Below are 25,285 nucleotides of genomic sequence, written 5' to 3'. Positions count from 1 at the left end.
TTCTTGTTTTTATCTGAGGATATTTCCTTTGTCTGTATAGTCTTCATGGCGATCCAAAATATCACTTCTCAGATTCCAAAAAAAGAGTGCTAGCAAAGTCCTCCTTGTAAGAGTGGTGTGACTCCGTGTGATGAATTCACACTTCACAAAGCAGTTTCTCTGAAAGTTTCTTTCTTGTTTATTCTGAGGATATTTCCTTTGTCACCATAGGTTTCAAAGCGATACAAAATATCACTTTTCAGTTTCCACAAAAACAGTCCTTGCAAAAGGCTCCATGAAAGTGAGGCGTAACTATGTGAGATGAATTCACGTATCTCAAAGAAGTTTCTGAGAAAGCTTCTTTTTGGTGATTTCTATGGTCACCCAGGTGACCTTTCCAGACGCGAGTCTGATGGTGCCCCTGAACAGCGTAAAGCTTCCAGTGACTTTTCCCTGCCATGCCTCTGCCATCAGGGCCTGGATCTGTGTCATCACTGGTCCCCAGGGCCTGGCACTCCCAGGGCCTGACACAGTGAAGGAGGCAAGCACCTGCTCATTGCGGCTTGGCTGGGGTGGGACAGCCCTGCCACCCTCTAGGCCTCCTCTGGGCCCATGCCTCCACAGGGGCCCTGCATGGGGACCCATGGTTTGGCTTTACTGTCATCTCTGCTGGACTTTGGGCCGGCCACAGATCTGATGGAGGAAGGGGTACTGCTTCAGCCCAAAATACGTCTTGCCTCAATGACCCCACCCACCTCTCTTATATCTTCTAGGTCCCTGAAGCTATCCGAAAATGCCAGCGTGCTGGCATCACAGTCCGCATGGTGACTGGAGACAACATCAACATGGCCTGGGCCATCGCAGCCAAATGTGGCATCATCCAGACCTGGGAGGACTTCCTGTGCCTGGAAGGGAAGGAGTTCAACTGACGGATCTGCAACGAGAAAGGTGAGGTAGCACCCAGCTGTCTGCCACCCCAGACCCTCCTCTCCTTCCCTCATCGCCCTGTGTGCCCGCCCTAGCTCTGCAGCGTCCTTGTGCTTCCCCTCCTCAGATAGAACAGGAGCGGCTGGACAAGGTGTGGCCCAAGCTGAGGGTGCTGGCCTGGTCATCTCCCACCGACAAGCACACGCTGGTTAAAGGTAGCCGAGGTCCCACACCCCTTTCCTGGGGTGGCCAACCTGAGGTTGTCTGCTTCCTGACACCAAAAGCCAGGTTCCCAAACAGGTCCCCAGGGCCTGCCTAGGAAGCTGGGTCCATTTGTCCCATTAGCCCAGAGCAGCAGGGCAGGGGCCCATGAGGGAACTGGGGTTCAGGGAGGGCCAGTGACTCACTCCAGGTCACACAGCGAGTCTCTAGAAGCAGTGGGTCTAGAGCCAGGGACCCAGGGTCGTGTCCCCAGGCCCTAAGCAGATCCCTACCCTCCCACCCTGGCCCTGTCACTCAGTGAGACTTGCTTACTTATTTGGGGATAGGAGATGATCCAGGTGACAGGGAGCACAGATGACTGGGACAGTCAGGACGGGGCAATCCTGAAGGGTTTTCACAGCCAACTTACCCCCATAGCTACACAGGGTTGTGGTGACAGATGGCCCCAGCCCTGCCCTGCCCTGATTTTTCTTGCAGGGATTATCGACAGCACCACTGGTGAGCAGCGGCAGGTGGTGGCTGTGACAGGGGATGGCACCAACGATGGGCTGGCCCTCAAGAAGGCGGACGTAGGCTTCGCCATGGTAAGCCACCTGGTGCCAGCCCAACTCACCATGGCAGATGGGGCCAGCGTCTGTCCCATGGACATTAGCTTTGTACCAGGAAGTGGGAGCCAGTGTTGGGGCAGGTTACAGAGTGCCTGAAGGTTCTTTCTCTCACATCCTGGCCACTTGGGCCGGCATGGGCTTGGCCAGTCAGGGGACATGTGGTTAAAGGCATCTGCTGTGATGCCCAAGGTGACAGTGGGCCCCAGACATACTGTGGAGAGGAAGGGGAATGGGGGGCAAGGGCTCATCACTGATGGCATTGCCCACCCCCAGTCCTCTCTAAATGGACTGTCATCCCCAGATGAGGTAAGCAGAGTCCCCAGATGTGCTCTTCCTCTGCACTTCCTTCCTGTTGCTCACCCACTGAGTAGGGTGGCCCTGCAGACACCACCCGCATGGCAGGTTGCAGCCCCACAGTGGCCCCACAGCCACTGAAAACAGCCGCTGAACGCAGCAACCTGGCGAGCGCCTCTCCCTGCCCTACCGAAAAGGAGTGCCACCCGGGGAACCCAGCCCAGTCCTTCCCAGCACCTTTAGCCCAGAAGGGAGCTCCCGCCCAAGCTTCAAGAGGTGGCAGCTGTCACAGGGCCAGGCTTGGGGCAGAGGAGAGGGCTGAGCAGCTTGGCACAGCTGCAGCTGCGCCTGCATGGGCAAAGACCCACCCGCCCAGGGTGTCCTCATGTAGGACTTCCCACGGCTCCTTAGCCAGCAAGCGTCTCCGGAGTGCTAAAACAGACCACACTGCTTGGTGGCCACGTGGTGGCAGCTGGGCTTTATGTGTTTATGAGCAAAGCCCCCCTCACTGTGACATGTGACAACTTACTGTTCATAGTACTAGAATGTGTTGCATAAAAACAACAACAACAAAAACAATGCTGTTCTTGGCTTTGGGGGGCGGGGTGGGATGTTATTCAGAAGGGGAGGGCAGGGAGTCAGCCCAGGTAGGCCAGGTGATCGGGGGGTCTGGGGAAGGGGCCCCCACAAACACTCTGTGTGTGTGAGTGTGTGTCACCCCGCAGGGCATCGCAGAGACCGACGTGGCCAAGGAGGCCTCTGACATCATCCTGACCGATGACAACTTCACCAGCATTGTCAAGGCCGTCATGTGGGGCCGTAACGTCTATGACAGCATCTCCAAGTTCCTGCAGTTTCAACTGACGGTCAATGTGGTGGCCGTGATCGTGGCCTTCACAGGTGCCTGCATTACTCAGGTGGGTACTGGGGGCTGCTGCGCCCCTGCTGTAGGACACCTGGGCTCAGGCCTGAGGGCCAGATTGTGAGAGTGAGGGTTTTGTTTTCTTTGCTGCAGATTATTTTAGTTGACATCAAATTCACATGCCAAAAATTCACCATTTTCAAGTATACAATTCAGTACTCAAATTTTGAGAACATTCACCATGTTGTGCAACCATCGGCTCTATCTAGTTCCAGAAGACTGTCATCATCTTAAAAAGAAACCCTGTGCTCTTGAGCAGTCATCTCCCCATTTCTCCCCCAAACATCCCAGCCCCCAGCAACCACTGATGGGCTTCCTGGGTCTATGGATTTGCCTGTTCCGAACGTTTAATTACTGTGGGATCAAATCATATGTGGCCTCTTGTGTCTGGCATCTCGCTTAGCACCGCGTTTTCAGGCTCACACACACAGAGGGCAGGACCTTCTGCCTTTTCATGGCTTCATAACACTCCATGGCACAGATTGCCACATTATGTACATCTGTCCTGATGGACACATGGCTTGTTCCCAGTTTTTGGCTCCTGTGAAAGGTGCTGCCAGGAGCATCTGTGTATGAGTTTCTGCATGGGCTGTGCATCCCATGGGAACCCTTTCTCAATAGTCCCATTTTCCCCATTGGTGAGTGTCCAGATTTTCTTCGCCCCCCCCCCTTAGAAAGAGGGGGGCAAATAAATACCTATTTGTTGCTGACAGGGATTTAAATTGCCTGCTGATCAACTTGGTCTTTTCAAAAAATTTTTTTTAATTGAGATAAAAATCACCTAACAAACTTCACCAGAACCATTTGAACCTTATGAAAGTACCTAACTCAGAGGTTTATATTCCTCCATAATGTTGAGCAACCATTGCCACTGTCTATTCCCAGAACACTCTCATCACCACCCCCAAAGGACACCCAAACCCCGTGAGCAGTCACTCTCTACTCCCTGAACCCCAGCCCCAGGCACCCACTCATCTGCTTTCTCTCTCTATGGATTTGTCAGTTCTGGAAGTTTCCTATGAATGGAATCAGACAGTACGTGGCCTTGTGTGTCTGGCTTCTGTGAGGCTGATTTTTAACCAACAACTCAGAGGAGCTGAGAAGGAAGGTCCAGTTCAGAGTTTCTGCATCCTCCTGCCCCTGAGGTGCAGGAGACAAGGAGAGCAGCCCTCACTCTGTTGCCCCCAGTGGCAGACCCCATCGTCAGGCTGTTTTGTGGTCTGGGGTTTTTAACCTCCTGCGAGGGATTTGGAGCACACCTGCTGCCAGGTGAGAGAAGAGAGGTGGGCACATGACAGCCCAAAGAAAATGCCCTGCTAGCGTAAAGGCAATGTAGGGATGGAGATGTCTGTTTTCATGGGCATGAAATCCTGGTGATGTGGACCCCATGAGGAGCCCCCAGGAGCTACTGCATTTCCACCCCCAACCTTCCCAGGCAGGCGGCCCATGGAAAGGTGACTGCCTCCTCTCCGTAGGACTCTCCTCTCAAAGCCGTGCAGATGTTATGGGTGAACTTGATCATGGACACGTTTGCCTCTCTGGCCCTGGCGACGGAGCCACCCACGGAGTCGCTGCTGCTGCGGAAGCTGTACGGCCATGACAAGCCCCTCATCTCCCGCACCATGATGAAGAACATTCTGGGCCATGCCGTGTACCAGCTCGCCATCATCTTCACCCTACTGTTTGTCGGTAGGCTGGCCAGGGGCACACGGGAGGCCTTCGGGACACTGTCGCCACCACCTTGGGCTCAGATTCTGTCTGGTTTGTCTCCACTTGTGTCTCCGGGCCCAGTAGGGGGTGAGACGCTGAAGTTCTTGACTGGACGGCACACAGGGGAAGGAGCAGATGGGCCAGGCTAGCAACCCTGCAGCCAGGCCTGCTGGTAGCCTATAGCTCTTTCTCAGCCTCTCCCCCCATTCCCCTGAGCAGCTGAGAAACAGTTCATGTCTTAACATCCTGCCGACGGCTGTGTAGAGTAGGCAGCCTCTACCCAGCCTCAGAGTGGCCACGGTAACCCTAGGAACAGAACGGCCCACATTTACCCTGTGAAGATTGCTCCTGCGGAGTGACTGGGGTGTCGCGCTGGAAGCTCTGAGGGAGGGGGGCTTGCAAGCGAGAGGAAGAGAAGGAGGGCATCTGAGGATAGCCAGCATTAAGAACATCCCTTCTTAACCTCTTCCTTCCTGCCCTCAGGCTCAGGGTCTGGCCCCTGGCCCATTGGGGTCTCACGACTCTGGTTGGTTGAGCCTGGGGTAGGTGTGGCTGCCTTGGGCCTTGGCTGTGAGCTGGAAGTGGCCGTCCCCTGAGAAAAGGGACCCATCTCGGGAGCTACACATGGCAGTCTCGATCCTGAGTCATGCACTGAGGTGACTGCCTGAGTGGGGAATGTTGCTTTCCAGGGGAGCTCTTCTTTGACATCGACAGCGGGAGGAATGCGCCCTTGCACTCGCCACCCTCAGAGCACTACACCATCATCTTCAACACCTTCGTCATGATGCAGCTCTTCAACGAGATCAATGCCCGCAAGATCTATGGCGAGAGGAACATGTTCAACGGCATCTTCAGCAACCCCACTTCTGCACCATCGTTTTGGGCACTTTCGGGATTCAGGTAGGAGGGGCGGCTCTACTCTTGGCATCTGCCACTTGCAAAAGGTGGAGGTGGTGGGCTTCAAGGCCTCATGTCCACCCCTAGTACTGGCCTCCCCACCTCCACTCCCAGAAGGAGCCCCACCCCACCTGGCTTTCTTGTAGCCCCCTGTCCTCTCTGCATGTTGGAGCGGGCCTTCATCTTCCAAACATTGCTGGCCTTGCCCTGGGTTAGCGTGCTGGCTTCCAGAAGGGTTTCATGAGCCTTCATCAGAACTAAGTTTTCTCACAGATGCTGAAAGGAGTCCTCCCTGGCTCCCTCTAGGTCTGCCATTCCCATTTCTAGCACTTAATTCCTTGGCATGAGGCTGCCATAGCTCCAGAAGTTTCTTTTGGAGATGCCCTCTGTGCCCAATGTTGACACACTAACCTCTGCTTAACACAGTGCTGTGGACAGGCTGGTCAGCCCCACTGTCGAGGAGGGGCTAAGTGTTCTAAAATATAGTGTATTTGTAGAAAAAATGAGGTATAGTAAGTCCAACAGGTCAGGAGACAGTTGCTATTGAAAGACAGTTTATGACTCACAGATCCCGAGGAGAGCACATGCCACACCATAGGAGCCCACATGGGAGAGTACCAAGCAGGAGGCAGGGTGTGAGAGCTGGGGACAAGAGCCTTTGCTGTGGTTCCCTCGGGGAGGAGCGGGTGAGGCAGGGCTGGTAGGCTCAGGACTGGCTAGGTTGCATCATTGAAGCAGTTCTAGGGCATAGGGGTGCTCCCTGGCTGTCTGGTACCTGGTCTTGGGTAATGAGCACAAGGGGATAGTGGCCCGGACTGTGACAGTCCAACAGAGGACAGGGTCAGTTTACATTTGGAAAGCTCGCCTCTGGGAATTGAATGCCTCCTGAGGAGGCAGGAGGCCAAGGCAAGGTGACCCCAGCAGGTTCTAGGGTCCTCCAGAATGAGGCGTATCCAGTGTGCCCACAGTGTGGGTGTCACAGCCTGTCTTGCTGAAAATAGGAGCATGGTCAGTGGAGCTGGGCCCAATTCCCAGGCTGGAGTCAGTAGGTGCCTGGCACCCAGAGGCGATGGAGGCCATGTGCTGCTCTGTCATGGCACCCCCGGCCTTGTGGTTCTCTCGCAGGGAGCAGCCTATGCACCTGGGCAAACCGACCAGGGTGGCTGGGCCTTCAAGGGGCTGGAGAACAAGGGTGGCTCAGGAGCCGCAGCTGGACCTTCCTCTCTCCCACTTGCCCTTTGCAGATTGTCATTGTCCAGTTCAGCGGGAAGCCCTTCAGCTGCTCCCCACTATCCACGGAACAGTGGCTCTGGTTCCTGTTTGTTGGTGTTGGGGAGCTGGTCTGGGGACAGGTGAGTGACAGCCCTGCCCCTCATTCCAGACTGCCCTGCAGACAGCTTCTGTGATGGGCCCACTTGCCCTAACCCTGCTTCAGAGTCTTGGGGTCCACACCCCAGGAAGCACACTGCGGGCTCAGGCCTGTGACACATCAGGACCTAGGGACAGGCCACAAGGGAAGGTGTCAGCAAAATAATGCAAAGGAACATGGCTGGGATATGACAGGGCCCAGGAAAACTGCCCACAGCTCCCCTTTCTATGATAAGAGCCAAAAATTGCCCCTTCAAAATGGGTAGGTAGTTTGGGAAATCACCACATATTTTAAATCAATCAAACAGCACCCTGATCAATAATCCATGGGGTGAAAGGAAAGTCTCCAGAGAAATTAGGAAATATTTTGACCTGACGGAAAGGACAGAGAGCCCTACATCGAGTTCTGTGGGCTGCAGCTGAAGCTGCACACTGGGAAGTGTCTAGGACCCCACAATTAGATCAGGAAGAAACAGCCTGGGTATTCAGGATCCGCTTATCTGTCTTCATCCGCTCCGACTGCCATAACAAAATATCATAGACTGGGAGGCTTAGACAACAGACACTTACTTTCTCAAAGTCCCGGAGGCTGGACATCCGAGGCCAAGGAGCCAGCGGGCCAGTTCCTTGGTGAGGGCTCCTTCCTGGCTTGCAGACAGCCGCCTCCCCACTCTGTGCTCACATGATAGACAGAGGGAGCAAGGTCTCTAGTGTCTCCTCTCCTAGGAGCATTAATCCAGTAGAATCAGGGCCCCACCTTGGTGACCTCATTTAACCTTGATCACTTCCTTACTCCAAATCCAGCCACGCTGGGCACTAGGACTTCAACACATGAACTGGAGAGCATAGTTCAGTCCATAGCATTCTGGCTTTGTTTCTTTTTCTTTTTCTTTTTCTTTTTTTTTTTTTTTTTTTTGAGATAGGGTCTTGTTCTGTTGCCCAGGGTGGAGTGCAGTGGTATGATCACAGCTCACTGTAGCCTTGAACTCCCTGGCTCAAGTGATCCTTCTACCTCAGCCTCCCAAGCAGCTGGGACCACAGGCACATGTCACCACACCAGGTTAATTTTTGTATTTTTTGTAGAGATGTGTTTTGCCATGTTGGCCAGGCTGGTCTTGAACTCCTGACCTCAAGTGATCTGCCACAGCATTAGTGTCCTCGGGGACAGCCCACCCAGTTCCTCTGTTTCATGTTCAGAATTCTCAGAATTCTCCTTTCCCTCTGCTACTGCACCTCACCTCCCAATCATGCTTGAACCTGGTTGCTCCATGGAGTCCCTTCACTTCCCAAAACCTGGACTCTAACCACAGCCCAGAGGGGTGCCAGGCCCTCTTCTTGCTCTTCAAGCTCCCAGGCCACTGGTCTTCTGGTCCCCCCGCCAGGAACGTGGTACCAGCCTGTAGCTTGGCCTCTCAGGGCTACTGGGTTGTCCTTTTCATTTTTAACCTTGTTCAGTTACAAAGATAAAACATGTTCAAGTGAAAAACGAATAGAAGGGAATCTCTGTGAACCAGTCCTCAAGGCCCTCCTGGCCACATTGGACAAAGACACTGGCATAGACACACATGACAGACGAGACATCTTGTTCTAGAACTCCAGATGCCCATCATCCCTTTCTGTGGCTTCCCCTGCGTCCTTCTATACTGTTCCCCCAACTTCCCAGTGGCCTGCAATACGCAAAGCCATGCCCTCTCTTCACTCCTGCCAGGCTCCTTATCCAGTCACTCTTTCCAGCTGTCACCCTCCTTGTCACGCCCCACCCTCCCTAGCCCCCAATGCACAGGTCTTCTCTAGGCTGGTCTTCCCCCAGGGGATGCCCTCTCTAGGAGAGACTAGGCCAGAGCTCCAGCTGTCCTCTCCCAGGGGAGCTGCGCAAACAGCACCTGTGTCTCCCAGCAATGGTGTGGAGCGACATGCAGGGAGTATTGTCAACCAGGGCAGCTCACCTGGGCCCCAGTGTCCAGAGCTTTTCTTGGGGTGGTTCGCAGAGCCATGCCGTGGTCATGGCTGACCTCCGTCTCCAGCCCTCTGGAGGTCCAGCTGTTAGTTTAGACTATGGGGCACGGTCCCGAGCCCCCAGCCCCGGTGAGCCATGCTGCTGTCAGGCAGGATGTTCCAGGGGCTTAGCAATCCCTCCCAGGAGCCCTTGCTGCACAGCACTCCACTCGGGCCTCTCCCTGGGCCCTTTGGCTATGTGGAACTCCATGGAGGAGGGGCAGGCCCAGAGCTCCACATACTCCTGATAATGCATCTCAGCCCCCTGAGGGAACACTCCACCGGTTCTCCAGGGGCTGCCAGTTCCCGGGGAGCTGCTCTAGCTTTACTCCCTTTGCTTAGTCACACACACAAAAACATGACATCCTTTGGAGGAAGGAGGCCGGCGTCTCCCTCTGGAGGGGGACTTTATGCTAGGCAGATGTTGCTCAGCCCAGCTCTCATGGCCACTTCCATGTGGCTCTCCCAGGTCATTGCCACCATCCTCACCAGTCAGCTCAAGTGCCTGAAGGAAGCTGGGCATGGGCCTGGGAAGGACGAGATGACCAACGAGGAGCTGGCCGGAGGCGAGGAAGAGATCGACCACGCCGAGCAGGAGCTCCGCAGGGGCCAGATCCTCTGGTTCTGGGGCCTGAACCGGATTCAGCCACAGGTAAGCCCCGCCTCACTGTCGCCCTGGCACTTCCACCCCAAGTGGGTAGAGGCAAGCTGGCCATCAGCAGCCGAGAGCTGGCCGTCTGCACCCAACACCCACAGGGAAACCCTCTGGTCTTGCTGCCAAGGTCACAAAAATAGCTGCCAGTGTCCCCTTTGCCATTCTGGGGTGTGTCCGCTGATGGCTGTGGCACTGAGGTTGCCTCTCCCTGACACCTCCTTCAGAGCCCAGGCATCCCCCATAGCTAAAGGTGTGTGTGGGTGACTAATGGCTCTCTCAGAGGCACAGGCCAGCACTGTCTTCATCACTGCTGGGGCTCCCTTTACTTGGCGGGAACGGCCCCAGGTCATAGGCAAGTGACATTCTCGGGAAGACAGGCCCATTTCAAACAGCCACCAGTGAGCTCAAGGTTCGCTGGATGACACTGTAAATGCGATGGGGAGACTTCATTTGGGAAGTGGACTCTGGCCACCGAGTTGGTCCTTTCTGCTCATCCAAATCACCAAGGGTTAGGGCTGGCCAAGAAGAAGGGCGTCAGCTGTGTTCCTCTCTGAAGTCAGATAGCCACCACTGCCACCAGTATCAGATGCTTGCCAGAGCTACCCTGCTCCCTTGTTCCCATCTCCTCTCGGCCAACAATTTTGCCAGAATGCTCCAGACTCGCTGTGTCTCCACACCCCTCCCTGGAACTCTCTTGTGATCCCACTACAGCCTGGCATCTGCCCACCACTCCCCAGAAACGGCGCTCGCCTAGGTCTACAAGGCTCCCTTCCGGCTCCTGGGGTCGGGCTATCCCTGCATCGTTCCTGCCTGCTGTGGGCACTGCCTGGAGACTTGCTGCCCTCACCCGCCTGGCACCCCCACCTCCTGCTCAGCCCTTGCCCCACCCTGCTGTGGCACTTGAGTGCTGAAAATCCTGGCCCGGGAGGAAGAAAGAGCCCATGGGGACCCCACCTGCGTCCTGGCCCCTCTCCCACTGCAGCCCCTGCAGCCTCTCCTTCATGGCCTGCCCCTCCCACAGCAGCCTCCAGAGGGCCACCCAGCATGCTTCACACTCCACCTCCTTCTGCAAGGCCTGGGCCACCGTCTCTCAGGTCACAGCCATCACTCCCTGCCCCTCCAGGCCCTGTCCAGGATCCCCAGTTGCAATACCCCTGACATGGAGCGACTGATTCTCCTCCCTGAGGTCCTGCCAGAGTAAGGACACCACTGCACACTTGGCTGCGGAGCCAGGGCCCGCCTAAGCCACCAGCCCCAGCTCAAGCTGAAATAGGCGGGGACTGAGGCCACACCCCTTCCCAGGGTCTGTCACACATCACCAAGGGCTTGTCCCAAGGAATCATCCATGCAATTTGCACAAAGCTGTTCTCGGTGCCCTGGGTCCTGTATTCCCTCCCAGTGATCTCAAGGGCCTAGTCTCAAGGGACCCAGCCTCAGGGCAGCCCCACTCCCCAGGCCTCAGCCTCCTTTGCTTGCCTTGGCTCAGTTCAGCCCCTCCAACGCCGCCCTCTGCAGTGGGACTGGTGGAGCCTCTCTCCATTGTCCTAAGGATGAAGTCCACGCTCCTGACCATGACCTTCAAGCCTCTGCCTCTTGGTGTCACCCCAAGCTTCCTGCACCCTTGCACCCCCGGCTGCCTTTCCAATCATGCCCTCTGCCCGCCTGTGCCACTGCACCTCCCCAACTCCCGCTGCATCCCCTGAGGCCCTCATGCTTACGAAGCCCTCTCTGACTCCTCTCACTCACACGGGCTCCTTGCAAAACTTTCCAGAGCTACAGAGTCCCCAGAGACCACGATCATGCAAGGTTAGGTCAAGGGGCACCAAAGAACTCCACATTTAAAGAGCCCCCAAGGAGTCCAAGGGGCCTCTCCAACTGAGAACTGGGAGATGAGGCTGGCATCCTAGGCACCCAACACAGCGTAGCCTGGGAAGGGTGTCTTAGGTCTGGACTCCGAACACTGTTACCTATGGCCTGGCCTGGTCAGAACACAGAGAGCCCCGGTGAGGAAGGGGAGCAGGCTTTGTCGCCAGATGGCCCGTGTCTCCCCTCCCGTGTGCAGGGGCTAATGCCTCAAGCACAATGCCTGGACAGGCCAGGGGTGCAGCACAGATAGTCTCTTCTCAATCCCTGCAATATATTTCTGTGCTAAATCTTAAACACATCAAATGTTAGAAGCAGCACTCACATCTGCCCCAGTGCCCTGCTAGAGGCCCAACTGTGCCTTCTACGAGACCATGCCTATGAGCCCCCCAGCTGCCCCCAGATGGGCTGTTGTGCTACAGAGCCCAGAGCCCAGAGCTGCCCAAGCCTGGGGTTAAGGGTGAGGACAGCAGGACCTTGCCCTTCGGCGGCCCACTTCACTCCTGCCACTGCAGCCAAAGGCAACGTTAGCTTTTCCAGCAGCTGAGACAACAGCCCTGCCCTGACCTGAAGCATCAGTGGTGTCAGTGGTACACTGACCACCTGTGTGTCTCCTGTCCTCTGTATGTGGGGGCCACTGCAGCCTGGCTAGTAGAAGTGGGTCCCATCGGTTAGAGTCTTAGAGTTCCAGGCTGTTTCAATTGTCGGTGCTCACAGAGACACGGGCTGGTGAGTCCCCTGCTTTACCTATGAGGAAACAGGGTGCACTCCTTCCCCTCGGCACAGCCGATCTGACTCTTTCATGGGTTCCTGACCCCCATGGTTTTTCGCTTTGACTTTGTCACATCCAACTCACCATGTTTCTCAGGAATGCTGAACCAGTTGGTTCTTTTAGCCAGCTATGTAAGAGCATCTGCTCTCTTTGATTCGAAATACCTGCTTGAAAAATGGAGGTAAAGCTTGGGAGAAGCCCGTCAGGTTGTGCGTATGCCCCAAGCCAAGAAAAACATTTCCTAGGCAGCTGGCCCCAGGTTTCTGTGTTTTGGGAACCGCAAAAATCGCTCCCCAGATTTTGGAGGCCGGCACATGCTTTTCTGTTGCTAAGTGAAGGGATTTTGTAACCTGCTCGCACCATGGTTCCATACTAACATATCAACGCACCAGATGGACAGGGTGTCATTCCAGAATAAAAGAGTCCTTCAAACCCAGAACATGTAGCTTTTTGAAGTGCTCATGACTCGGTCTGTCTTTTTTGCATCCCATAATAACCCAAAAAGAAGCTTCATTAGCGACTGGGCCTTGCTCCTGGCTCAGCTCTTGGGCTTCCAGGTATGGGGTGGTGGCGACTGTGGTATTGTCACTGATGGGGCTCTCCCACTGGGACACCGTCTGTAGCCAGGCCAGACCAATGCAAATCCGAGGCAGGAAAGGCATCTTTCCTACCCCTCATCACTTTTGCCGCAGCAAGAGTCCTCTCCTGAATCTAGACAGGAGATCCCCCTGCAAGCCACCACGACGCCATCACATCAACCATCCTCCTTCCGTGTGCTGATATACTCAATATGCGTTCCTCATGGTCGCAGCCAGTGCCACGAGGTACCCCTTGTGACAAGCGAGTGAGTGGGATGTGCTGGGCAGAAGGGGACTAGGCAGGCTGAGAAGGAGGAGTCCTTTCCACAGCGTGTCAAGGGTTGAACTGGCGTACATCCTCATTTTGGCTGGTGCAGGGGGAGTCTGAACACTCAAGCTGCCTTCTTCCATGAAGCCCTGGCCCGTATCAAGACACCCAGGTGAACCTGGTGGCCATCACATAGCACTGCAGGGCTCGGGCGGGAGGAGGTAGCTTTGGGCTCCAGATACGCACACTGGCTTTGCTCTTCACATCATCTCCAGCAAGATGGACATGAGTCCCCATGCCAGCCAATGGCAGGTCAGGAAATCCAAAGACACTGGGTCAAGGCCCTCCTGCAGGCCTCAGTTTCCCCAGCCTCGCTTCCCCTTCAACTTGTAGGAAGCTGTAAGAGTGGGGACAAAGCGAAGCCATGGCTGCCAGTCGGTGGGAGAATCCCCTCCTCTGCTAGGTCTATTCTTCTGCTGAGGTTTCGAGGGGGCGCCCCCCGCCCAGTCACTCGGATGAGCCACAGAAGCTGGCGGAGATGGGCAGGCAGACACAGCATGGGGCACAAGTCCTCCGGTTTTAGAGGAAGCAGGGTGGATTCTAATAGGAGCCTGTCATGTCCCTCAGGTGTGTTGGGGAGGGAAAAAAAAGGTTGAGAACTATGAAGTACTTCCTGACAAGTGGCTTGCAAGGGGCATTTCTGACATGTTTGCAGTGTGCCCTGACTTGTGACCCCCTTCCCTTCCCAATCTCATGACCACTAACCATCTGCTCAGCAAACCCTCTCTTGGTGGGTGGCACAGAGGCTGGCATCAGTCAGGGCCCTGTCCAAACATTGCCAGCTCCCAGTGAGCAGGGTGACCTGGTGAGGCTTTGCTGTCACCCTATGTGCCCAGTGGTGGTCCCTATCCTTGCCCAGCCCTCCCCTCCGCGATAGCCTGGACAACAGTGCAAGCCAAACTTTATCTCATTTTCTCTCCCACAGATGGAGGTAGTGAGTACCTTCAAGAGAAGCGGTTCAGTTCAGGGTGCTGTGCGCTGGCGGTCTTCAGTCCTCAGCCAGCTTCAAGACGTAACCAATCTTTCTACCCCTACTCACGCAATTCTCTCTGCTGCCAATCCCACCAGTGCTGCTGGGAGTGAGTCTTGACTTCCCTTTTCTCTCATAAATGGCATCTCTGGGGAAGAATAAGCCTCCCCAGCTCAGCCTTCTCTCTTTTCCAGTCTTGCATTCCGCTCACCGTGGCTTTTCTGTTCTTTACTGCCCTGTCCAGTCGTTCCCGCCCAGACGGTGTCTCTTGAAAGCCATATTCTTTTATGAAACGTATTCAACCCATGGCACTTCCGGACCTCCCGTTCTTTGCTTTGTTTGGTTTTTGGGTTTATGTTTAGTGCTCCTTGTGCCATTGGTTCTCTTTTCTTGAACTTGTCTGCCTTTGCCGATGGTTCTTCATGAACTTGGGCCACTTCTGGGGGTGTCTGGTGTCAGGCTGGGGCCTTGCTCAGTGTTTAGTGGTGCAACGTCAGGGCAGCACGCGGGCTCAGGGCTGCCTTTCCGGGGCTGGAGGGGTGGTGGGTGCCTTTCCCACACTGTTTGCCACAGAAGAATCCAGCCCCCGTACCCAGGAACTGGAGCAGCGCTTCCAGCATCCTCCTTAAAGTGGTTTCCTAAGGATGCTGCTGTCGCCTGTCCCCAGGTGGGCTCAGTGCTGGCCAGTCACTACTGCACAGGTGGCGCCTGCCCTGTAGGCCTTGCCCCAAGCCACTGGGTGTTAGAGGTGTCCCCAGAACTGGTGCTCAGAGGCTGGGTATGTGGCCAGGTGTTCCTGAAGCGCCTTCACTCTTTCCAAACGAGCCTCAGGATCAGGCCTTAACCTGATCCTTAACCCACACTCTCTCCCCTCCTTCCTCTGAGAAGCTGAGAGAAACCACTTTTCTTCAAGACGTTGCCACAAAAAGTTCCTACCATGTTGGTCACAGTTTAAAGAGAACCCAGGGGCTATCCTAAGGAGGTAGAAACTTCCATAATTGCTCACATCTTTTTACAAAGACAAAGGGAAAGCCACTCTATTGCTGACCCCACCACCCCGATGGGAGAGAATGCAGGGAACCCAGTGGCTCCAGCCAGGCAGCCTGCTTTCTCCAACAAACTCAAGAGAGTTTATACACCAAATAGTAAACCTTCACACGTAGGCCCAGAGCCCTTGTCAGGATGGTTCTGTGCTACCTCTTTCCTTTCCTTCTAGCAAGCCCCCGAAGCGCTCCCCTCTGCCAACATGAACACACCACTCCCCTGCAGATTGGAGTCCTTAACCACACCTTTTTCCATCACAGACTCTTCCAGCTTGATTTCTTTTCTTTTCCTGTCTTTTTTTTTTTAGGAACTGGTGAGAGGTGCCTGGTGGGGGTCACCCCTCCTCTTGAATAAGCTGTCGTTTTGGGCCACTCTGTCCTTTAAGGAAGGGAGGAGGGCCATCCTGTCCCCCTTGGGAACAGAGCACGTGTGCTCACACACACACGTGTGCGCATGCACACACACACACACACACACACTCTCACACACTTCTTCTCCAAACCACAGGCCATGCACACCTCCAGCTTGCTCCACACTCATCATGGTGCCACCTACCCTGGTCACAAATATTGGCCAACACTGTGGCAGTTGGGCTGAAAAGCAGCCGGAGCCTCCAGTGCCCTAGACGTGGGCCCAGAGGGGCCTCGCCGTCACTCCACCCAGAGAGGCCGACAGGAGGCTCTGCCAAGTCAGTTAAGGCCAAAAATGGTTCGTGGCCTCCCAGCACCTTACTTCCTGGGAGCTGAGGGGCAACAAGGGGCATGGCTGTGCCTCAGCCTCCCTCCCCCTTGACTTCCTCCGTATATCTCTTTGCCATCTCTCTCTGTGCTTCCTGTCTCTCTGTCCATCTGCCCATTTGTTGAGTTAAGGGGAAGGCAGCCACCACGGCCCCACTCCATGCGTTCCTCAAGCCTTCTCCACAGCTCTGGCCTCATCCTACCCCAGGACCAGCTCCTTGTCCCTCTCCAGGTGCAGCCCAGCCTCAGTGGGGCCTGCTGTCTCTTCTCCCTCTGGATTCCTCCTACTTCCTCCCTGGGGCGGCCTCTTGCTCCTCTCTTCCTTGGCTCCTAGCACTTCTTTCCTGCCTTCATTCCGTGGCCATCTGTCCCCCTCCTCCCCACCTCCGGAGCCTGGCAGTGCCACGTAAGTAGAGTGGGAGAGACGCCACCCCTCCTGCTGTTCACGAGCTATTCCATGGGGGCCCTAAGTGGTGGATAGCCAGAAGGAGAGCAGCTGTCCCTTGCACACTATGTGCTCCAGCAGAAGGTGGGTGGCAGGGCCCTCTGAAGAGGCCCATCCCAGCTGAACATCAGCATCCCAGAAAGGACTCTGCCGTGGAGGAAGATGCTGGCTGGGGACCTGGCAACACCAAGGACATGCCCACTTCTGGAAGCCACCAGCCAGAGCCACCTCCTGCCATCATCACAGTGCAGCAGATTGGTTTAGAACTCAGAACCCAACCCCCACTCCACGCTTCAAGGACCCCAAGCAATCACCAAGCCCAGCACCCTCATCCTAGAGATCAGGGCAAGGAGGTTGTCCCCAAGGGCCAGGACCTGCCCTGGGTCCCATAAGCAGCCAGGTCTGGCAGAGCGGGGACTAGCACCAGTGCCCACCCTCTACTTGGAACTTTCTGGTGGATGAGAGATGCTCCGAAAGCTGCGACGGAGCTCCCCTAGACAAGAGGGCTGCCCCAACTAGGCCTGCAGGGGCGTCAAGTCACATGGTTTCCTAAGGCAAACCCACAGTTTCCCATCCTCTTTGCCTGCTCCAAGCCAGGCTGCCTTTCAGCCCACCAGGAGTCTGGGGCTTTTCTGGGCACTGGAGCTGCCTTCGTCCCAAGCCTTTACCAATGAGGACCTCAGGCCCTCCAGGGAGAAGGGCCAGGGGTTGGTACCATGACATCCCCTCACCCTGTGCCCCTGGGGCCAATGCAGGAAGTAGCAAGGGGGTGACTAGGAGGGGTATAGAGATTCGGGATCGCTGGGGCTCAGTGCTCACACACTTGAGCCCTCCCCACCCTGTCTAACCTCCCATGCCTTTGCTGCCTCTGGACTCAGGAGTCCCAACACAGGCCCCGTCCCTCCTCTGCATGCATTGTCAGACGATACCGGCCACAACTTCTGATCCCCAGCTCCAGGCAGCCTCCACTGCCCCCCCCCTGCCCAGTCTGGTGACTACCCTGCACCATGCCTCAACTACACACCCACACACCGAGGCCACAGTATCACTATCTCTATTGGGTATCCATATTCTGGAGAGCTGGCCAGGGATAGCTGGTTCAGTTACTCAGGTCTACCAAGGGTAGCAGGCCCAGGGGGCTATGTGTCTGCCCCTAGGAGGGACAGGAGGGTGCAAGATCATTTGGAAAGTCCCCCCGAAGCCACTCGAGAGGACTTTTATGTCTGTTTTCCACTGGGACACACAGAAACACCCCAGCCACGCATCCAAAGTCTATCCTTCTGGCAGCGCCAACACCAGGCCTGTGTGAGATGTTTGCTATTGGAGTCGTTCCTGAGATGCCCCCTGACCTGGCCCAGCAAAGGGCAGGGATTGGGCAGCAGGCCATGAGTCTGGTCCCCTGTGGCCACCGGGGGTCCCTCAGGGCCATTTAGTTCTGGTTAATCATTAGCTGGAAACAGATCACAGCAGTTGCTTGGTTTTATTGGCTTTGGCAACATGAAAACCGTTTGGCCAAAGGGGCTGAACAGGGCCACATGAGTCCCAGGCTTTCCCTGGACGCTCCTTTCCAGGGCCCAGGGTGACATGCTCACCACACTCACAGCCCCATGGTGGAAGGAGTCTTGTTTTCTGGAGTTTGCATTCTCAGAAAGGTCACGTGCTTTGAGCCAAGCCTCCCTACCTGGTTTCTGGGAACGGTGTATTGGCATTTTTTTCTCAGATCTTTGATAGTCTGCACCCTGCCTCCATGCTGGAAGCAGTAGCAGCCCTCCCCCAAGAGCCCTGCCCTGCCCTGCCCTAGGCTTTCCTGGAACCCTGGGCCCTACCACAGGGGAATGCCCTTCCAGGCAATTCCTAAAGTAGACACCAGAACACAGCCTAGGGCAGCCCAGAACCCCTGGTCCAAGGCCCTCCCCATCAGGCACTCTGAGTGTGGACTCCCAAGCTGGGAGCCAGGGCCAGAGACCTCCCAAGTCTAATTGGAGGTCCTGCACCTGGATTCAGCCAGTACAGAGGCAAGGGCTCAGCTGGGCCCTCCTCCTGGGTCCTCTTTAGTCCGAGCACCCAACAGGCCTGGGACTCGCCACGCTGAGGTCAGTTGAGCAGCTCAGTGCTGATGTCAGGAGCACAGGCCTCAGCTCACACGGTCCTGGGCATGAGTGTGTACACAAGGTGGGAGGCAATTTTCATGAAACTTGCCAGCTGCAAGCAGTTCTGGCTTGCCAACACACACAGAACCATGTCTGTCGTTTCCTTTATTTGGTTCGATTCCTTGGGGAAAGAGCCAGCTGTGGAGTTTGCATTTTCATTTTTCCTAATTCAAGCATGTCACATCCCCATGGGGGAGAAAGGGGCCTTCCCCTTGCCCTTCCCCCACACAGGGAAGTGAGACCGAAGTCATCTTCTCCTCAGTGTTCAGGCTATCTGAGCTTGGCTTCTCATTGCCTGAGTTGACTGATGGTTTATATTGCCACAGGCTCTTGAGGACACCTTTGTTGTTTTGAAAGCAGGGTTGTTTTGGGCCTGGAAACCCTAAAGTTCTTGGCGAGAAGTTCCCCATGGGTCTCCCTGGCTGCTGTGTTCAGAATCTGCTCTAAATTCAAAGCTCAGATGCCTGGGGAGCTGACAGGTTCCTGCCTCCAATGGAAGGTTCTGGACCGGTGGTTGGTGCTGAGAAGTGGATAGGCAGGGAGGAAATCGACCAGAAGCATTGGAGCTCTGTGAACCGTAGTGACTGAGACTGAGCAGAGAGCACGGAGCCCCCCAGGCCAGCTGATACCCAGCAGAGAGGCAGCAGGATAGGGCTTGTTTCTGCTTGAGGAATTAGAAGGAAGAGTGAGAAGGTATCAGGCACAGCTTCTGTCGTTTCCGTTGTCACTGCAGGTCAGGAGCCTTTGCTTTGATTGTTCTCTTTTCCTTTCCTTTTTCTACTCTTCTTGGTCCTTCACTTGTCTCCCTGCTTCTGTGACCCTTCTCCACCCTCATCCTCCTCCCAAGCCCTGCACTGCAAACTCCAGCACTTGAAGGCTAAGCAGGGGCATGTCTCCCCATGTCCCCATGCACATGGCGGGCACCTCCACTCCAGCTGGCTGGCAGTGGCGTCACAAATGGCACTCCATACCTGCACCCCTTCTGCTTTGGCTCAGTGTGGCCAGGGATGGGCCTTGTCAGTCTGCAGAGTCACCGGCCCTGTGTAAGGCTCAGAACTGCTCATCCACGCAGGTCAGGAGCCCAGGCCAAGCCCACAGCACCCAGCATGTCTCCTCTGGGCAGCTGGTAACAAACTGCCAGGGACAGCCTCTCTAAGGATGCGTACTTGAGCTAAGTTCAGAGGAAAGAGAAAGGCCAGCCAGGCAGCAGAAAGGGCAGGGGTCATGGCTCCGGGGAGCCCCTGCGTGGGGCGTTCAGAAACAGCTCCAGCCAGCTGGGCATCGCAAAGTGGGCAAAGAGCCATGGTGATGGCTGAAGCCAGCACAGGAGACTGATGCCAGGCCATGTGGGCCCCAGATATTCAGCCTCGTCCACTGAGCCCCTGCTGGGTGCAGTGAGCCAGACAAACAGACCCCTGCCCCAGGGAGATATTTTCCAGTGAAAGGCAGATGGAGGGGGCACTTGAAGGAAGGAGCAGAAGTGGGCACCGTGCTGCTGGGGGAGACAAGAGTGAGGGGAGCCTTCCCAGTGTGGGGTGTGGCCGGAGCAAAGACCCCCAGGTGGGATGTGCTGGAGGCTGAGGGGTAAAAGAGGGCAGAGTGAGAGAGACCGGGGCAGGCTCTGAGGGCCACAGCCAGTGGAGGGCTTGTAGCCAGGGAGACCAAGACACGCTCTGGTTTTTGGGCTGCCATGCTAAGGGCATGGAGGGGTGGGGACGAAGGGCAGGTTCTGGATGGCGTTTGAAGGGAGCCACGGGGCTGGGGCCAGGGGGTTGGGCCTGCTAAGTTTGAGACACAGCTTAGACGCCTAAGTCTGGAGCTGGAGCCGGAGCCAAGAGGCTGTTAGCCAGCAGATGGAATGGAAGGCCGAGGACCAGAAGAGAGTACCTAGACCCAGAGGAAAGGCCCTCGGGTGTCAGGGATGGAAGAGGAGGAGGGGCTGGAGCAGTGTTGGACAGCGCTGGGGGACTATGAGGAGTAAAGGACTGTGGCCTCTCAGGGTCATCAGCCACGATGGGGAACAGAGAAGTGTGGCAGAGGGAGACAGCAGGAGGACACAAGGAGGTGGGCACGCATAGTGGGGAGCCACCTCACCTCCCCCGGATGAGATGGGGAACCCCCAGCCCAACCTGACCCTCCTAGGGGCATCTCTCCCTGAAGAATGCTTTCTTTTCCTTTCTTTTTAAGTTGTCCTACAGTGAAACGGGCTTTTTGGGGTACAGTTCAATGAATTTCCACACAGTCAGGACGCAGGCCAGTTCCATTGCCTACTGGAAGGTTTGGAGCCAGATGGGGGACCAAGAGTCTGACTCGGCAGCCAGAGAGAGCTCAGAAACTCCACCTGGAGAAGGGACAGGAAGGATAGAGGGCTTTGCTGGTGGGGGTTGCGGTCCCAAGGGGACCCCAGGACCCCAGGCAGGACATAGCACCAGCAATGGAGGTGGGGAGAGGCTCAGATGTGGAAGATGCTTTTCAGTTAGGGTAGGGCCCACAGGACATGCGGATGTCTGGTGCATAGGGTCAGGGCGTCAAAGCACCTCTGAGGTTTGGCCAGAGCCCTGCACTGGGAAGGCTGCTGGTGGGCAGAGTTCAGCTGGAGCACTGATAAGAGTTCTCCCTGGGCCTCCTGCAATTTGAGAGGTCCCTTAGGCGTCGAAGGGGGGACACCTGGGAGGCAGCCAGGGCAGAAGTCTGGCAGTCCAGGAAAAGGTGGACGTGGTGCAGCTGGTATCTGCAGTATTTACAGTGACCTGATAGTCTATAAACAGCATTGACAGCCTTGGGGGCCATGAGATTCCTTTGGGAGTAGTAGAGGGGGGCACATCCTGGGTTGGGAGTAGAGCAGGAGGTGGTGCAGGAGCCTGAAATGAGGACAGAGTGAACCCAGGCTGGTGGAAGGAGGGCATCCTCGAGCACCCAGGTAGGAGTGCAGCCTTCTGGGATGGGCCTCTCTTAGAACTGTTTGCTGCTTTCCATTGAATCAATCTCCTGGGAATTGACTGCATCCTTCAGTGTTGGGTGGGCTGAAAACACCCTACCCTAAGACCAACACCAAAACATTGTTTAATGGCCCAGGATTAGAATGCAGGGAAAATAGAGCCTGGAGAAAGCTGACTCACTGTCAGCTGTAACAGACTCACCAAGACTCCAGCCAAGCTTAGCACCCCCGAACAGCAGAATGTTGAGGGGCAGCCCTTCCATCCTGCAGTGGTTCACTCAGTCACTTGTGCATTCCCCAAGTGTCTGCTGAGCAGCTGCTCTGGGCCAGGCTCTGGTGTTAAGCCACAGACAAGGCAGATGCCATCCGGGAGGGGCACGCTGGAGCAGCTGGTGGGACTGGAGTAGCAGTAGCAGCAGAAGCCCAGCCTGGAAGGAAGGACTGGTTCCATGGCCTGGCTGCCCTTTGTGGAGGTCTTTGGAGTTGAGCCAGGTGCTGTGAAACCTGTGCATAGGTTTGAGCAGGGGCCTGGCCTGATCACATGCCCCAGGTCTGAATGAGGCCACCAGCTCAGTGAGGAGAAGGGTGTGGCCAAGGTCACCTGGTGTACTGCCAGCAATCTCACCCCACACAGCCCTGGGGTCAAGGCCTGCAGCATTGTGTCCTTTTTGTGACTTGACGGGCATGGGCAACAGCTGGAGTAGGCAATGTCCCAGGCAGCTTCCATACCACAATCCTGTACCAGAAAAGGCCTAAATAATGAGGCAACATCTGCATTGGCTACAAAAGGTGAATTCTGTTTCTTTTCATTAAAAATGTCAAATTATTCTCAATTTCTGTGTTACCACTAATTCAGAAACCAGTCTGGAGATAAAGGCCTGAGTGAGAATAGCTGACCATCTGCCATCTGGTAGATGTGACTTTCCCGAATCCAGAGAAAATCCTAACCAGATTTCAGATAGGGTGCTAGAAAATTCCAATATGGAGCTTTTTGGCTCACTTATATTATTATTATTATTATTTTAAATAGGAACAGGGAGTATCACTCTGTTCCCCAGGTTGGTCTCGAACAACTGGTCTCAAGCGATCAGCCCACCTCAGCCTCCCAAAGTGCTGGAATTACAGCCGTGGACCACCAAACCTGGCCCTGGCTCACTTTTTGCACTGGAGAGGTGATGAGGTTGGCATCATTTCAACTGTTCAGGAGCACTGTGCTTTGCCTAGCTGAGCCCCTGCAGGGCTGAAAGAAAGTCACTGAAAAAAGGTGATTCATTGTCTAAACTAGGGGGCGGCTAACTTTTCCTATACAGAGCCAGAGAGGAAATATTTTTAGCTTTCCAGGCGTGGTCCCTGCTGCCGTGACACAACTGTGCCCTTAAAACAGTAAAACTTTATTAACCAAAACTAGCAGAGAGCTGGGGTTAGCCCTTGAGTAAGCCCTGACACCTTGTCTAAATCCAGAAAACCAAATCCTAAATAGAACCTTGGCCCCAGAAATGCTTCAGAACTCCTAATGTGTCCACCTGCTCACATAGGGAGGGGTGGACAGGTGTTGGATGAACCCCAGGGTCTGCCTGGAAGCTCAGCGCTCTGTCTGCTGCCCCCTATAGGGACGGCAGTACAAGGTGGGCCAGCTACCACTGGCGGCTGTGCTGACGCTGGCCTGTGCGAGGCCAGGCAGAAGTCTCCCCATCAACTCCTGGCTTCTAGAAGCAGGAAGGAGCCCAGGCTGAGGGGCCAGGGAGCAAAGAGAGGCAGCAAGGACTTGAGTGCGTGAGGCAAGGTGGAGAAGCCAGAGGAGGGAAGAGCTCATTCTTGGAGCAGTGCCCTGCTGGAGGGTCAGGGGGCTTCAGAGGTGCCATGAGCTCAGTTGGGGGCAGAGGGCCACTGTGCTGGGGGAGTCTGGGGCACAGCGGGAGGTCTTTCCTGCAGGGAGTTCTGCTGATCTGAGGTCTGCTAACTCCTGTGGGGAGGGACCGCCAGGGAACAACACAGAGCGAAGCCCGGGGGGGTGGTGGAGACGCAAGTTTTGGAATGTCTGACTGGAAGATGGAGGAGGAGACGGGAGAGAGGACGGGGGAATGAGGCCAGAGGAGCAGGGGCACCAGATTGAACCAGACCCAGTCGGACTCGGGGGCTATGAGGAGGCCACAGGGGCATCTGAGCAGAGACAGGCTTTAGTGGGTGCAAATCAAGAGTGTGGCCATTTTCGTCTCAAATACCTCCAGCTGGGGACTGCTGGGCTCTCTGGCCTGGAGCTCTGAGTACAGGCCTGGGCCACAGTTCCTTGTTATAGCCAGATTGGCCCCAGCACGGTGGCCACGGCGGAGAGATATGGACAGAGAGGAGGAGGGACAGAGCCAAGCCAGAGCTCTGGGGCACACAGGGACAGAAGAGAGGGCAGTGGAGGAGACGGAGCCAGAGCAGCTGGTGAGGTGGAAGAGGGCCAGGCAGGGGCAATGTCAGGAAGCCATGAGAAGTTTCCAGAAAGAGGGATGATCATCTGTGTTGGGTGCCCTGAGGGATCAAATAAGACGAAGATGCAGAAGTGGACAGCGCAGTTAGCTGCAGGGGGACTCTGGGCATGGCAGGTCCCAGCTCCAGCCATGGGAGCTGGGAGATGGAGGGAGACCCATGCGAGAAAGACCGGCAGTGCCCATAGGCTGGGAACTTGCTTATACCAGCAGGTACTTCCGACTTTCTGGTAAGATCGAGAAGAGAGCCCACTCACCAGCATTCTCTCCTTTTCAAATCGTCTTTCTTTTCTACCAAATTGGAATTCAGATTGGGCAGAGACCCCGGAGGTCACCGAAGCCAGTCGTCCCCCCGGGACAGGGAATTGGGAGGTCACAGCCACGAGCCTAGTGCAGCACTCTCGAGTTCCAGAATACCTGCGCAGCTGAGCCTAGAGAAAGACACTGCCATCTTTTCCTGCATGCAGATCGGTTGACGAGACCAAGGCCCACACCCGAAAACCCTTTCCAAAGGCAGGCAGAGCCACCCCATTCCATAGCAGCCCTCCAACAAATGGGTGGACATTTCTCATGCCATGACCCCCAGCCATTGATGTGGGTGGAACTTACCAGCACCAGCTGGCCACTGACTGTCTCCTTCCTTCTTTCCTACCTTCCTTCCACCTTTCCTTTCCTTTCCCTTCCTTTTCTCCCTCCCTGCTCCCACGTCAGGCCCTGTCCCTCCATCTCCCACTCCAGATCCGGGTGGTGAAAGCGTTCCGTAGCTCACTTTTTGAAGGCCTGGAGAAACCAGAATCCAAGACCTCCATTCACAACTTCATGGCCATGCCTGAGTTTCTGATCAATGACTACACCCACAACATCCCACTAATCGACGACACGGACGTGGACGAGAACGAGGAGCACCTCCGGGCCCCCCAGCCCCCATCCCCCAACCAGAACAACAACGCCATAGACAGCGGCATCTACCTGACTACGCATGTCACCAAGTCAGCCACCTCTTCAGTGTTTTCCTCCAGTTCCGGGAGCCCGCTCCACAGCGTGGAGACATCCCTCTAACAAGAACTTGTCTCAGCACATGTGCACATGCACACTCGGACTCACACGAAGTCACATGCACACATGCACGCACACACACATACAGGGACCTGCACACCTGCAAAACGGGGGAACAACTAAGGTGGCTGAAGACCTTTCTGGCAGGGCATTTGCAAGAAGCCAAATCCATTCAACAAGGGTGCAGCCTGCCACAGGCTCCTCATCCGGACTGAGGAAGATGAGGACGGGGAGGAGGAAAAGGAGGAAGAGGAGGACAAAAAGGGGGAGGAGAAGGTTCTTCATCCGAAGGAGGAAGGAGAAGAAGTAGAAAGTGTGAAGAGCTGAGTTCCCCACCTTTTTTTCTATTGATG

The 25,285-nt window shown here is 55.6% G+C and overlaps 1 protein-coding gene across 1 annotated transcript; it reads left to right on the top strand.

Moving 5' to 3' along the window:
* Window positions 1–355: 355 nt before the first annotated feature.
* On the top strand, window positions 356–24,935 carry LOC126945082 (plasma membrane calcium-transporting ATPase 3-like). Its single transcript, XM_050775038.1, is given in 12 exon segments — window positions 356–625; window positions 753–932; window positions 1,034–1,121; window positions 1,606–1,712; window positions 2,756–2,947; window positions 4,428–4,641; window positions 5,352–5,522; window positions 5,525–5,562; window positions 6,804–6,911; window positions 9,392–9,574; window positions 14,044–14,130; window positions 24,615–24,935. Coding segments are annotated over 12 exon segments (1,959 nt in total).
* The last annotated feature ends 350 nt before the right edge of the window (window positions 24,936–25,285 follow it).

Source organism: Macaca thibetana, chromosome 20 (assembly GCF_024542745.1).
Source record: "Macaca thibetana thibetana isolate TM-01 chromosome 20, ASM2454274v1, whole genome shotgun sequence".
In the NCBI taxonomy this organism is placed as follows: Eukaryota; Metazoa; Chordata; class Mammalia; order Primates; family Cercopithecidae; genus Macaca; species Macaca thibetana.
Note: the sequence above shows the minus strand (reverse complement) of the source record. Positions and strands in the feature narration are given on the sequence as shown.